General features: G+C 33.9%; 1 protein-coding gene across 4 annotated transcripts in view; it reads right to left on the bottom strand.

Moving 5' to 3' along the window:
- Positions 1-16,691, bottom strand: part of EXOC6 (exocyst complex component 6) — a 187,139-nt gene that overhangs the window by 37,444 nt on the left and 133,004 nt on the right. For 2 of the 4 annotated variants that reach the window (XM_004427834.3, XM_087432277.1), the window contains exon 19: positions 5,780-5,921. The exons of the other annotated variants lie outside the window; for them this stretch is intronic. In XM_004427834.3, coding sequence (XP_004427891.1) covers positions 5,780-5,921 — 142 coding nt within the window. The remainder of the gene's footprint in view (positions 1-5,779; positions 5,922-16,691) is intronic. 4 annotated transcript variants of the gene reach the window in all.

Here is a 16,691-nt window from a genome sequence, read left to right as displayed (position 1 = left end):
AGATAAAATTAAAGGGTCACTTAAACACAGTCAAATACGTGAAGAATTTTTATAAATGATCAGTTACATCCATATCAAGAAGCTAAATGGTCTGGAGTATAGCAGTATTGGTTGGCCTTAACTTTTTGACAGCAACGGTAGAAGAACTCTGGAAGAGACAAATGTAGATGACAGAGACTTCTTAATTTGTTACTTTGTTCATTTATTCAACAAATATGCTATGAGCACAGCATTCTGCAGGGTGCCTACAATTATAATAACTACCTATCCTTGATAGTTAAATCTCTTCTCTCTTTCCCTTTCCTCTCTCCTTTTCTCCCTCTTCACACCAACCCTACCCCAACCATGGGATGCATTCTCAGGTCTCTTCCATAGGATTCTTGGGTTCTAACCATCTTAATCATATCACATTTACTCATTCACTAATTTTCTGTATTCCCTCCTCCAAAATGTCTGGAATCTGTCTTCTCTTCATTCTCACTGACCAAAGTCAAGTTCCCTTTATCCTTCGCATGAAAAGTTCAATAGTCCCTTTCAACAGGTTTTCCTACTTGCAATATCTCTCTCATTTCAGTTCTACTTCCTCATGACACAGAGTTAACTTTCCATAACATAGATTTCACCATGTAGTGGTCCTGATTAAAAAATTTATTAAATAAAGTCCAAGCATTCAGGAGTCTAACTTTTTTCAGCCATATCTTTCCATACTTTCATCTTGCATCTTGTAGTCTAGCCACACAAGACTGTTTGAAGATTTCCTAAGCATTCTCATCACAGTGCTTTTGCCTATGCCATTCTTTCAGCTCAGAATGCCCTTCCTTGCTTTTGATGATATCTTACTTCCTCCTTAAGATCCAGCTCAAGTTTCACTTCCATTATAGTCAATCATCTCAACTCCACGTAGAATTAATTCCTCCCTTTCTACAAGTACTATATACTTCGATACAGAATTTATGTTCTATTACAGTTATTTACACGTCTGTCTCTTCCCCAACCAGTCTGTGAGATCTTGGAAGCCTGATTCATCTTTGATTTCCCAGTGTATAACAGATAATAGGTTCCCATTAAACATTTGAATAAATGAATCTTCCTACAAATCAGTTGACTTTACATGGAAAATATTCAGTTACAGACTGAAATTTTAGCTCAAGCCAGTGGAATTCACAAGCTATGTGTGTCACAAGGAATACCAGGGAAAAAGGGCACCAACACACAGTTTAAAAAAACAAGTGAGCAAACAGATGGATCAGTGCTAATTCTTTCACCACCAGAAAAATAAAACAAAACAAACAAAAACTAAAAACACACGGCTGAATGATAAGAGGAGCTGAATTATTTCTAACTTTCCACCTCCCCAACCTCAGCTAGATGTGGTATTTGTTTCTACCTGTGGACTGACTTTCCGAGGCCTAGGAAACATATGTATACTGTTTTTATAAAGTAATGAGGATGGAAAAAGAAACTTTCTGATCAAATCAAAGGAAAATCTAACTCAGAATAAAGGCCATTCTTGATGCTCATATTTCATGCTCACCCCCTACTGTTTAAATTCTTTGACTTAAGCCTTTCTTGAGTTGCCCAGGATCTTTGGTGATTCGTGGTATCTAGCTCCTGATCCCTGCTACCTGATTTCCTTGGACTGTGGATCTCTTGCTAGCGCAAAACAGACTAGGAGAATTTTATGTTAATTCCAAGAACAGTCACAGACTTTTAAGTATGGTTTCTGAATCTCTTGAAGAGAAAGTAATTACTATGAATCAATATAGGTTTATGAAGAATTAGGGTAGTATCACTTTCTTCTTTGAAAGGGTAATTAGACTGGTAGATGAGGAAAATTCAATAGTCACTATTATCCCTATATACCAGCAAGGCATCTGACAAAGTTGCTCATAACACTGAGCAAAATTATGAGTTAGATTCAATTAGGGTATTAGTAACTGGCTGGAAAAACTTGTAAGATACCCACAAGATTCTGAATAATGGGTCTAACTCAATATGAAGGGATCGATCCATGTAATGTTGTGGTTCTCTAACTTTATCATGCATCAGAATCACCTGGAAGGCCTATTCAAAGAGAAATTGCTGGGTCTCGTGCCCAGAGTTCCCAATTCAGCAGGTGGAGCCCAAGAATCCACATTTCTAACAAGTTCTCAGGTGATACTGTTGCTGCTTATCTGGGGCCCACATTTGGAGGATTCCTGATGTACTGTATCTCAGGATATAGATACCAGGTTTTGTTCAACATTTTGCTAATAACCTTGCTAAATATGTAAAAAGCATGATCACAAATCTGCAGATGATATTAAATTTTGATATAAAAAGATCTCAATAGGCTAGCTGTGGGACAAATCTTAAAATTTAATAGGGATAATTTTAAAATCCTAAAACAAGAACTAATCATACAAGTATAGGATAAGAAAAACAGAGCTTAACAATCACAAAAAAGAGAGAAACATACAGATTTTAGAATACTACAGCTTCAATTATTTGAGAGTATACTCTGGCAACCAAAAAAGCTAATAACAGTTTAGTCTTTACTAATAAAGTATAGAATATGGAACAGTGTATTTGATAGTCCAACTACATATTATACTGGTTCTCCCACACCTGAGTATCTCTGTATTCAACTTTGGGTATTAGACATTAAACACAACGTAGTCAAACCAGTTTGTTCAAAGGTGATATAAAATCATATCACCTGAGAACAGTAACAGGAACTGCTGATGTCTGGCCTTCAGAAAATTCACATGGATATAAGAAGAGTTTTCATATAATTGGCTTGTGAATGAGGATGTGGTTTTTTCTGTATGACCCTAAGCAGAACTGCCACATATAGCTGTCAGACAGCTTACTACACACGGGTGCCCAGCTAGGAGAGGAGCGGGGAAGGGGAGGGCTGCTATCTAACTCATATTTCAGTTGATAAGCATGTGCCTTGCTGGGAGTTGAGTTCAGCTGGAAAAAGAGTTAACTTTTTCTAATTCATATAAAGGTGACAACTCTGGAGGACTTTTTCCTTTTTGTGGAGCTAACTTTTCTAATTTGCACAAAGGCACAATATGGACTAGCGGTGACTCTAGCCCTCAAGTAGAACTAGGTCCATAAAGAGAAGTTTAGAGAGAGCGATTTCAACTCAATGTAAAAAATTGATAGAGTGATGTATTGTATTGAAATGCATTTTCTGAAGAGTAGTTAATCCCCCAAATTGGATGTTCAAGGAATAGCTGGACAACTACCTCGCAGGGTTATTTCAGAGATGATTTCAAGGTAGAGGAGTGTGTGTGTGTATATTATCAAGTGGGTGGTGAAACTCAACGATCTTTTAGCTTCTAAGATCTGCATCTCAACTTCTTGCCCATCTTCTCCATATCCCAGTTGCTTCCTATGGTATCCAGATCCCTTCTCTTCACAAATTTACCATGCATTCTAGCCTTCCTCTCACCTAGACAAATTCCTCTTCCTGTCTCTTTCTTCTCCTTTCCCTGTCCCACTATGTAGAATAAAACATGCTGCATTAATACTGAAAATAAACTTTGTATTTCAAAAAATTGCTTTCATTCAGATTTAAAAAAACACAAACACTACTTAAAATAGGATGAAAACTTAAAATTCTCTTAACATATTCATTAGAGACAGCTAAGTTTCATTTTTAAATTATTTATGTATCAATCACTAAAAGTCATGAGTTGGGGGGTAGATAATTCTTTTGCACCAGAAAGAGAGTGGCATAAACATGAAAAATGTAATGTCAATTTATATTTGTTCAGCGAGTACTGAATGCATGATATTGTATTAATTAAATAGATTAAGTAAGACACAGTAAGTACTAAGGAGCAGAGCCACCCTTACACATAATCTGAAAGGAAGCTGAGTCATCTTCTGTGGTTTGCCTTTGAGTTCTAGTCTCTCCCTTTCCATATCTATAGTGCCAGAACCTTGGTGCCCAACAGGCTAGGGTTTACCCCCCTTGCACTTGACCCTAGACTTCCTTAACTGAGTTATATTTCATACTTAGGATCTCTCTTGGTCTCTTCCAAGAGATTAGCCCTTTAAGAAAACATGAGCATTTTAACAGGAACCTTTAGTAACTCTACCCAAAGAAGTAACTAAAGGTAGAAACCATCTTATGGCACGATAGAGAGGCAAAAATTTCAGGTTTTATGTGCCTTTCTCTAAGTATAGTGAGGCTAGCCCTTCATGAAGAAGTAAGAGAACAGAGAGAAGATCTAGATACCTGAAGTTGCCTAACCAAATGGTAATTTCCATTTTTGAACAAAAAATCTAATTGAGAAGACACAACCAAATGCCAATAAAGGGTTCAACCACCTATTCTGAACCCACAGTAAAGATGTAACAATACAAAATGACTCAAGCAATATTTATGTAAGATGTTTATATAAGCAACACCATATGCAACGATCTCATAAGACACAATGACTTCATAAGATGACTTTTAAAAAACTTTAAGAAATCAGTATTTGTAGAATGGAATAACAATTTGAGCTTAGAAATTTGTAAAAAAGTGTTTTTTGGTAAATATTTTTGTAAATACAAAATAAATATCATTTTGTAAATGATAGTTTTAATTTGAGAAAGAAATATAATAAAGGTTTTCTAATTAGAGAAAATTAGAAATGCTTTCTAGGAAAAGAAAATAAATTTTTCTCTTCCCTAGGGAAAAACCATCTTTTGGCTTTATAGATAAGCCTTTCCCTTTTTCTGAAGGAAATAGGTAGGTTTCAAAAAACTATGGATTTATTTTTTCATGTAATAAACAATTGATCCTGATCAAAGAGCCTACAAAATTATTTTTAATATTATGCTTCTCCTAGCAGAATGCCTTATACACAGCAGCCAGACAAATATTTGATATTTGTTGAAAAAAAAATCTGTCACTTCTGCTTCAGTTGCAAGCTGCTGACATTTAATTTTTTAATGTCTTTAGCACAGAATATATTATTGCAAAATTTGCCTCAGACAAATATTTTATAATCCTTCTTGTGCCCCACCGATTTTCAATTTATCAACAGTGGTGCCTGACTGAATTGTCAACTGCAAAATGATGAATTTTCATCATTTAATCAGTGTACCATTCATTTGAAAGCACTGCTTAAAAATTGCTCCATATATTCATGTCCCATATTTAAAGAGTTATAACTTAAGGGTGATAAAACCCACATCCAGAAGCACATATAACAAGGCTAATAACCAAAGAGCACATCAAATTTTGAAGCTGGCTGGCTAATGTCAACACAAGATTATGGAATCTGCTTAACTCATTAACTAAAGAAAATAAAGTGAAAAACACTGGCAAAGGTAAAGGCTTGAGAAGTTCTTTGGGAAGAGAACCAAAAATTCAGAATATAAAAGAAGCTTCATTTGGAATGCAGGGTCCTAAGATTATCTTTCTAGCAAGTATCTAAAAAGTTATTTATAAGGAAAGTAAGAATGACAAACTTAGAATGATTTCGTCCATTTATGACAAATATTAGGAGAGTTCTGGCAAGAATGACCAGAAGAAGAAATAAAGGGAATAATGAAGCATCTTTTTAATTATCCCAGTCTGACTGCCACTTCAGTGCCTCTCCAGAGGCCCTGAATGTAAAGCTAAGATATTTTTCTCTTCCTGGAAGGAAGCTGCTTCTAAGGCTGCCAAAAGTTTAGCTGAATCAGGCTTCTTCCCTCCTTTCTGAACTATCCTACTACATACTATTTTTTTCCATATAATTTAAATACAGATTCCTAGAAATGCATGAGATTTAACCAATAAGGTACTTACATTCACACTGTATGACATCTAAGTTAAACTGCTGGACGGCTCCCATGCTTATCTGTTTTAACTCACTATCCAGTAGCATCTGCATTAAGGATGTTGACAGATGCTGGCAGGCTGACATGCAAGCAGTCTGGGCAACTTTCCCCTGTTTAAAACAAATATTCAAACCAAAAAATAAACAGCAAATAAACAAACTTAGAAATACATCATAAAGTATCAGAAAAATTATATGCCTGGCATTCTTTTTGTTGCTTTTATTTTGGGTACGATAGTGATTATTGGCCTTTCTGTTTCTGTGTTCTGAGTGGCTATGCCTTTTAGCATACGAATTAAAATTAATATTCTTGTTCACTTATCCTTCTCAGGATATAAGTATCATTAAGGTGCTAATTGCACACAGGAAAATTAAAATACAAGTAAAAAAACCATTAATTATTATTTCAGATCTCTTGAAATGTCTCAAGTATTTTTAAAAATGTACATTAAAATATGACATTTATGACACAAAGTAACTGTCATATTGATAGAACATTTTATTCATATAACACTCTTTTAAAAGCTTTCCTTTATATAATTAACCAAGCCAGAATAGAGGAAGTTAATAAACAGTGTAATTTATTATTATTTAAACTGTACCTAAAATTCAAAATATATTTTGAGTCATAAGTCCTTACTTATAATCAGAACGTTAGCTTGTAGCATAGCTTCAATTAGCGAGGGGAAAAAAAAAGGCTTGCCTACTAATATGATTTCAAAATCATCTACAGATCTACATTTAGTTTTAGAAATTAAGTTTTAAAACCATCTGATAATTTAGAAATATGGAGTTAAGTAAACTACAAATACTTGTGGTCTTCTTTCACTATATGTATCATTATAAAATATTTTCTACTATAATAAGCTCCTAAAACTCTACATGAATTTTCACTCATAGGCTTAATTAAGGCTATATTTTCTAAAAAATGATAAAAATGATCATTTTAAATGGTTAGCCTCTAGATTACATAGCTGAATTACAATATGATATTTCAACTAGAAGTTTAAGATAAAATATTATAAAGACTCTTTTTAGGTCAAGTTTTCCAGTGTAATACTGCTCCTAGTATGGCTATTTTTAACCCACAATTATGTGGTTTGGTGATGCATTGACTCCCATGATAGGATTCAAAGATCTATGAATATGATTAGAAATAATGACTTTTGGAAGATATGCCATATTTTGCCTCATTTGCATTAACAAATATTTACCTGGCGATATTTAATAATTATGTTTTTTCCTACTTATCACAAAGGTGAATAAAGTGAAATCATGAAAAAGCTCCCAAATATAAATGCTGCAATATATTGGTACAAAAATGTTTACAGAGAGTTAATCTGTTAGAAAAATAAGAAAGAACATAAATATATTTTCAAGATGTTTACTAGAAGATTTGTTCGTTAAATTACACATTTAAAGTCAGACTAGAAACTAGCAACTTTTATGAATGAGTCTTTAGCATTTAGACACCATGCACAGTGAAAAACTGCCTATCTGAAATGGAATGTCAATTTCTCAATCAAAAACTTTAGAGATAAAAGCCCATGCAAACAATATATTTGACAGATACTGATGAACTGCCAAAAAGGAATGTAACAAACAATGCAAAACCCAGCATGCTTCCAAATCCCCCAAACCCAAGAGGAATTAGTCTAGGAGACATGCAGCTCTATTTCCCAAGCAGAATAATATCAATATGAATGGGAGGGGGAAAAAAGTAGCAAAGGGAGAAATCAATGGCATGTAATTTAATTACAATGTAATAGGCTTGAAAAATACTTAATGGAAATGTCATTCTGACCTAACGGAACTAGTGCATTTTAGTTTAATGTACTTCTCCATCAAATCAGCTGCATGTCCTACTTATGTTGCCACTATCACGTACTAACTGCAAAAGCAGATTAATAAATTGCCAAAAAAAATACTACTATATTCATTTCATAAGCAAACACACTGAACATGTGGTATTATTTTAAGGTGATCTTTAAAGTTTAACATGGGTTTAGGTGATGCTCAAACGACTATGTAGCAATAGTACTGGAGCCAAAATGATGGTAAGAGTATAGAAATACAGGCTATTCCATAAACTTGGTGGAAACAGGTAATGAAAACACACACACACAAATTTAGCTTTTTGTTTAAATAACACATGTAATAATAAAATCCTAATATTAATTTTTATTATGCACATTAAATACAGGCTTATTGTTCTCAAAGATAAAAGTTTAAAATATCTGTAAAATATTTTATAAATCTTCAAATGAGATCAATTCTTCCTTTTATAGCTCAAAATTAAAGTTAATATCAAAGGTTCAGATTCTTTAAATTTTTTAAAAGTTATATTCTATAAGATTATACAGTATTTTTTAAAATATCTACTTCCTAATATAAAATGTGCACAAATATTCTTAAATTTCATCTCCTTACTTTTAGATAGAAAATTTTTAATGTTCCAGAAATTTGCACACCCAAAAAATATCTTCAACAATTCATTTCTGATGTCTATAGCTCTTGGTACACTTTGGTATAATCAAAACACCCCTTTTCTGAACACTATTATTGCTGTTATGGTTGACGTTTTTAATAATATATCATTTTCTAGAATAAAAATAGTCTAAGTACTTTTACAATCATCTTTAAAAACTAGCTATTTTCATTTGAGATGCTCTAGTTTTTAATATTTTAACAAAGCCCAAATAACTAAGTGAAGTGACTGAGAAAACATAGCACATTTAATAAATTTCAAGCACCTAGAAATTTATGCTGCCCCATCTGAAAAATTAATTGCAGCTATTTTTAACATTTATCTTTCTCTTTAACAATATAAAGTTCAATAAATAAGTAAAAATACCTGCCAAACTTTTAAAGGTAACTACTTTTTTGCCCTGCTCTAACATTTTGCTGAAAAACAACTTGCAAAGAGAGAAAACCCTTAGACAAACTTCTTATATTTCAAAGGAACTTGTAAAAGAGAATCTGCTGACATATTAGATCCTTTTTGCATTACCCAAAAGCTTTTCTTCTAAGAACAATTGTGGTAAAGAGACATTTGGCTCCTAGGAAATTCTCAAAGGGTCAACCATATGCATCCTTCCATGGCACCTTCACAGTGCTGCTTTCTAGATCCATGTCTCAAAAGCAGCTTTCATCATTTACTTGTGTGTCAGTCAATATGATTTATGGACCGCATTCAACAAAGTCAAAGCATATAGAATGAGAAATATGACTACAATCTGCTAATTTGTTTTGTATTGAGCCACTTAAGAGTCAAAGACCTGGTGTCAGACTGAGACCAGCAACACAATTAACCAGTCGGTGACAGATTCATCCATCCTCCCTGCCAGGCTATGCCAATCAAAGACAGCATGAGGCAACATTTGGTGAAATCAGTAAGAAAACTCATTCTCTAAGTAACCTACGCGAGACCTTGATTGACATTTTTTGAATTTAGTTTGTGGAACACAGCCACTCTTTACCCAATAGTCCCTCACTGCAAGCTGTGAAATAAGGCTTTTAATGCCAATCACAGGAACAATAAACCACAAACCACCAACTCTCAGTTTAAAAGGAATCAAGAAAACACATCTGTTTGTATGTCAAGCCAAATTTCCAAAATAATTTACTATTACAGATTACGCTAAAGATACTCTGTTTCCTTTGAAACACCATATAATGACATGGTAACAAAAATACAACACATTTTATTAGATTATGGCTCACAACTGCTTTGGTTTCAAAGTAATGTTTTGATAGATCTGCTCTAATATAATACTAGAAGAAATGTAGAATACTTAAAAACTAATTTGACACATTTAAATTTTCATTTGAAGTTTTCATTTCTGTCTCACCATTCTCTTATTTCAAAGATCTAATAAAAAGGTTTGATTTCAACAGTAATTATTTGAAAGCATTTTTCAATGCTGCTTTCATTCTCTCAAGTACATTTAACATGAAAATCTGCTCTTGAAATCACAACCATTCTTTCTGTATTGGTCTACTTTCCTTAATGATCCCAGGAGAGACCATTTTCCTTTACTCATATCCTCATAAAAGGTCAACTTTGCACAATAAACTACTTTTTTATTTAAGTAAAAAGAAATATATAGACTCAGAAATATTATGCGTTGTATTTATTATTTTTTAAATTGATAACAGGCTTTGTTTTAAAAGGTTACATAACTCTTGTCAGGAAAAACTGGAAAACTGAAATAAAATCATGGTCAATTTGAATATTAAATCTAACATTGGTAAGTGACCTTATTAATTATGATTCTCTGTGGCTTTTTAGTTATTAATTTTTTAAAGTTATTTAAATTAAAGCAGGTAAATATTACTGTATTATTCAAACTCACTGCCTCTCAGCTTGCTACATAAATTTCCATTAGGAGAGTGTGAAATAGTCTTTTCAGAGGGAAGGCAAAGGAGGAAGGAAAGTATTTTGATGAATTCGTTAGTCTCCTAAAGAGCCACAATTTATAGCCTTTTCAAACACATAGACTGAAAGAGTGAGGTCTTTCATCAAATGTGGAGTTAACAAAATTAGAAATAAATTCTTAATTGAAATATGAAAAAAGATGCCTAGTTAAAAAGTAGACATTTTAATTTAAGAAATCTATTACTCTTCTTGCTATTTTATATTGGAACCACTAATCTAAAGTTTTACTATATGAAACTACATCTTGCTCAAATGTAAAGAATGTTATTAAATCAGAAGAAAAGCATAACTAAAACATTAGTATAAAACATGAAAATTTCCCCAAGATGAATTCACAAATGCACAAAGATCCTCTATCTAGTAAGAGAGGTTTTAATCTATTTCCTGGCTGAATGCTCACTCAGTATAACACTGAAATGTGTAACTCGGAAGTGTCTCAGGTTCCCAGTAATACAGAATGGATGAGTTATAAAGGCTTAAATATCAAGATGAATTCCTTTAGTGAATTTTAATAATAATTTTAACACTATCTTGAAGACAGATTTTTGAGATTATGCCAAAAAAATTCATAGGTCTGTCAAAATATACTCACTCTAACACCCCCAACATTCTCCAAAATACCTCTTTTAGACTTCTACATTCCTCTCATACTCTCTGTTACCATCTAAGTAGCTCTAGCCCCAAAAGAATTGATTACCACATCAGTTAACCACAATCTCCATAGTCAGTTATGAGTTCCCATTCTCCCCTCTTAGGCTTTTCTCCTCCTAACAATTCCCAATCATAAGGATACGAGACAGTAACATAGATGCTTGCTCTTGGGACACAAAAACACAACACAGACAGACATCAAAGAGAATACAATTATCTTAACGTTGGAAAAAAAATTTCCCCAAACTTGGAAAACTTCTGGTCACTTGTAATATATGGCATATTTCTATTTCACTCAAAACATCCTTATCCCAACCATAGGGCTCATCCAACTTTGGTGGTCTTTTCTTTTTTTAACAATCTTTTGAACATGGCCTTAGATGACACGTAATACCCAGATTTTTAGCTTTCTCCAGGTATCACTGTTGCTGTCACAGTAGTCCCATGATATCTTCAAACTCATCCTAACTTTAATAGGCAAAAAGAGAATGCAAGGACAAGCAGAGCGGTGAAAGTCTAGAAGAGGTCAAGGCTTTGAAGAAACGCCTCTGCTTCCAAGCTACTGATTACATCAGAAATCTAGATAAAGTGAGGAAAGCTGCGTGCACTTTTGCAGAGAGTAGCAAGAGGAAGCTAGTTTGTGCTAGTTTGTGGGAGCTGACGGATTATTCCTAACTCTTAAATTTACTTGATAACAGCAAGTTGGGCAATTAGGCATATGTTTAAATAGGGAAGTGATAAAATATCAAGGCCCTATAACTCTCCTCCCTTGGCAAATGTAAGAAAAGCAAGGAAAGTTAAAGATGAGCTGTAATTCTCCCTGTGGTGACTGAGTACTACAGACAACCCATGGAATTAAGATTGAAAAACTAAAGCATCCAAGAAACTGTTATTAAAGCAACAGCTATGTGACAACAGATTATATTAGCATATTCTCATTTCTTTAGATAAGCATCCAGCTCAGATATCAGGGCTATATAATCATTAAAATGAACTATTTTGCAACCCCAGGATGACTTAAAATTTGCAAAGAAGTTGCCAGAATCATTAATAGATTAGACAATACAGGTGGTTTCCACATGATCATTAGTAAAATGGGGAAATGTCACCCAAGCTAACTGACTCCCTCTTATTATATACGTAGGTAGGTGGCTGATGTATTATAAACATAGCCATATATATATACATATAAACAGATATATATATAAAAATAGCACCGAGTAGGCCTTTGCCACTCAAAGATTTATATTTAGGTTTATATTTAGGTCTCAACCTTTTAAGAATGGCTCTGAGAGTCCGGTACAAGTAAGGCTTCATTTGCTCAGGCACACATTTGAATAGCATGCTCTGTGAATAGGGCATGAGTGGGGAAAATCACTCTGAGACTGAATGCAGTCAAAGTCCCAACCTCCCCAACTCAGTGTGGCTTTGCCGTCTTTTGTAATGGATAAAGTAACTGCTGCTAAGGTCTACAGTTTTCAATTATATTTTATAGCATTTTCCGAAAGAAATTACATGACATAGTATTCTCAAATTTGGGAATTCTCAAGGTTTTGGGGTATACTCATCCAGAACGTCAAGGGCTTTCTGAACAGGTCATTTCACTAGGCTGAGTCCTAGATTGTGGGAATGAGGTTGCAGTAGATACTATTAGAGTCATTTCCATTTGAAGGAGTACCTGGGTTGGGATTTTAAAAGAGTAATGGAAATATATTAAGTGAAGGGAGAATACATATTAAAACAAAAACAAATCCACACGAAGTTGGAGGGAGCCATCAAAGTAACTTATCTATTTACCATTGTTTTCTAGAGACAATCTTGCAAATAACATTCAACAATACTCTGAGAGTAAAGAGTAAGTCCTTACAGATATCTACAGTAGGCCTTCGCCAACTGCTCCCCTCTTGCTTCCAAAGAATTGACAGAGGCTTTTAATCTCAACGCTACCAACTACCACACTCATTTCCATAAGAGGCAGAAAGATTTAAAACAACATGATAGCTTTCCTACAGTGCCTTAAATTTCCTGAACTAAAGAAAAGGAAATGATTAAAATGTTATTGCTCATCTTCTGAATTCCTCCCTTATACGTAATATTCATCTGAACATGCTCCTTTGGTGGGACTTTATTCTGCAAAGTTCAATCTCTTTACTTTTTGTATTATAGTACCTTGCATACGTTTTTTACAAGTATATATCAGCATCTTGGCCTGTTGCATTTTCTGTTATCTCTACCTGACCTGCAAACATCCTGTAAATATGAATGCACCAAGGCTGTTCCACCTCTCCCATCAGCTCACCCCTTCCATTCCTGTTCACTCCATAAATGGAAGAAAAATAGAGGCTCTTTAGCATCACCAGATTGCGGCTTGCACAAGAAACTTCTGACTCCAACATCTTTCCCTACCGTCTCCTTTCTTTCTCTTCGAGGAATCTGACCTCCTTTTTGCTGTCTTTATCTGTTCACGATAACATGTAATTCCCACTCAAACAATCTCTTATCCATATATTTTAGTCCCTTTTCTTCTTCTCCCATTTCAACTTTTGCCCATTTAACTCAGGGGGGAAAAAGTATCTTCTATTTTTTCTTTCTATTGTGGAATACAGGCTAAAGGGGAAGATATCATTTGCATTCTTAGAACTTCACCATTTCTATCTGCAAAAACTCAAGTAATTTTCTAAACATGAATTCTCTGTTGCCATCTGGTAGTAAAACTGCCAGATGGTGCATTTTCATTTGTTTTTAGTACTGTTTCTTCCAGTTCAAGATGGTACTTTGCTCATAAACCCTGCACCAATGAACTAGTCTATTTCATCTATAGCTGTTCAAGAGTAAAGTTATTATAAGTGTGCATATGTATGTATGTACACTAATACTGTACATATACATAAATTTAGTCTATAGGCTGAGAATAGTACATTTTCATTATTTCCATTTATATCTCCCTGATCTGTTACTTACAGGTCAGGTCTTGTAGTTCTCTCCTTATGTAATGGCTTCCTACTAAAACTCTCATGCTGTTTCCTTCTAAAAGCCCTCTATTACTACTATTACTTCTTGCAACTATGCCCTGATTAAGAGCAATTCAAAATACTGTTTTCTACAACCTCTGACAGCAGGGAAATAGTTAAGTATGCTATGCTATATAACACATAAGGCTTACAACTTATGAAGTTAAATTTCTCACCAAGATTAGTCAGCATTTAGCTAGTAGAGACATCAACTTAATAAATACCTAAAAGGATTAAAGTTATAAAATTCAAGAATCTTCCTTTTCAACTAAAATCAAGATTCTTTTTTTTTGCAATTAACTTCTAGCAGTGAAAATCACTTAACTGTTTTATTACATTAAGAAAAAGCTCAAGAAAAAAATATAAATTCTATTCGCAATCGTGGGCTTTGAATGTTTTCAACTTCGTTATTTACATTCTCTCTCAAAGCTCTTTAACTTTCTCCAAGGCTTTGATATACTGTCAATGGTTTGTTCTTGTTGATTTCTGTGTACTTGGAATTAACTTATTATAAAAGTAAGGAAGTAGATATCAAAACATGTCACAGAAATACCTCATTTATCACCATAGAAAGAACTATCTTACATAATTAACTTTTCCAAAGCACTGGACACTCAAGTGTAAAACCTTTTTAAATTTCTCATGAAAATTTATCTAAAGCCAATCCCAAAATCTACCCCTGTCTTCTTAAATAGAGGGCAAGAGACAATTTGAGCTTTTTTTGGATAGCAGGGTTAGTATCACTTCTGTGTTTTGAATATGTATATGGCTTATCTGCAGGAAACCTGTTAGCAAGCTTAATAAGTACTTAGCAATTACTATATTAAATAAGTAAAAAGGTCAAGTGAAAGCCTGAGGATCTGTCTCTTCAATGGGACAAAGTATTTGTCCTTAGTGCTGGGAATCTGCAACAGTTATTTTAATGCTATCTAATCTTTTATTTAGTTTTAATCACTACTCAATTTACATTTGTGTCTAGAGAACTGTGGTCTGAATTACTATACTATTCTTTCATGGAGGTGTGCAAGGAAAGAGTAAACATACAAATATTTCTAATCATTACTGATATCATCTTTACTAAATAACCTTCATATAGACATTTTCCAAATTTCTACCTGCAAATAGCAGACTACAAACTTTGTCTTCGAAACTAGAAAGTATTCTATATTTGACAAATAAATTTCTTGATTCATAAATTCTGATTTTTACAGTATACTTTTTACACTCTTCATACATACAAGAAAATCACTTTTATATTTCTTCACTGTTTCTCTCATATTACCTTAAAAAACACTTATCAAGCACTTAACCTGCGTAAGACATTGTTTAGGTGCTATAGAAGATACAACGATTGAGTAGATACAGTTTCTGACATAAGGGGATTAAATTCTAATAGCGGAAAGAAGGCAAATCTACAAACAGCCATAGTACAAAACAAAATATAAATGGTACTGTGAAAGTGGGACAAAGTATCCACACATGGTTAAGTAGAATTAGCAAAAGCTTCATGAACGAGGTAGCATTAAAGACGGCTTTTGGAAGAGATCCAGGATCTTTACAGGTATAAATGAAGCCAAGGGAGACAATCGAAGACAGATCTAGGACACAATGAATTTTCCACTTTGGATGCCCATGTTGAGTAATGGTCAGGAACATATCTGGAAAGAGGCTGAGATCATTTTTTTGTTAGCCTGTGGAATTTTTACTTAATTCAGTAGATAAGCATGAGACCCTGAAGTTTCTGAATAGGGAAATAAGATTAGACTGTGCTTTAGACAGAATAATCTGTCACTGGTTTGTAGGATGGACTGAAGTAAGGAGAGATTACTGGCAGGGACTAATTAGAAGACAATCAGAATAATCAAAATTTGAACTTTGATAATAGGTATAAGAACAGAAAGAAGAGGATATAGTTTAGGAACATGTAAATTTTAAATGTTAAATGAGATTTTTTTAAGATAAGAAGAATTTTCAGTATCTATATATTCAGAAAATATTTGAGTTCTTATTCTGGCTGTGAAGAACTCACAACTGGAGATGGAAAGGATGAACAAATACAGTAAATAGCAAAACATGACAAAGCCATAAGAAAAGGTAAAAGCTAAGGCAATTCAGGAGAGCAAGACTGGGCTTGGAGTGAAAAAAGAGACACTTGCACTGGGACATGAATCACATTGGGTTATGCACTGAGTTAGATTTCAACAGGTGGAGTTTGGGGTAAGGGTTGTAGAGAAAAAGCATTCAGGAAAACCACAGATAGTCTTACAAGCAAATAATAATAACAGCTAATATTTTTGAGTGTTTATTATATGCCAGGCACTTTTCTAAACATTTTATGTATACTATCTCATTTAATCCTCACAAAAATCTATAGGGTATATAGTCTTACTGACTTCGTTTTACAGAGGAGGAAAATATCTGCAAAGTGTGCCCTGTTATGCATGAGGTGACCACAGAGAGGTTTCCCAAGCATTGCACTCCACACAGGTGCACCATAATATTAACTTTCACGATCAAGTCCCAGAGAATCTTGACTGCTTCACCAAAACAACTAATATTATCTTCAAACTTAAGTTTCCACAAAACTACAAATACATCAAGAACATTGCCAAAATAATTAGAATGTACTATAAATACCTAAGCAGAGAAAAATAAGCCTGCAGGAAGTTCATTATTTTTTAATTCACATGCTAGCTTTAACGTGAATCTACTTACCGACATGGCTGCATGATCACTGCTGTTAGTCTGAGAAGGAAGCCAGCCAGGCAATCAAATAAAAAA

This window comes from Ceratotherium simum, chromosome 6, assembly GCF_057802395.1.
Source record: "Ceratotherium simum simum isolate JZ-2026a chromosome 6, ASM5780239v1, whole genome shotgun sequence".
Classification (NCBI taxonomy): Eukaryota; Metazoa; Chordata; class Mammalia; order Perissodactyla; family Rhinocerotidae; genus Ceratotherium; species Ceratotherium simum.
The sequence above is the reverse complement of the archived record's forward strand: the minus strand, read 5'-3'. Positions and strand labels throughout refer to the sequence as shown.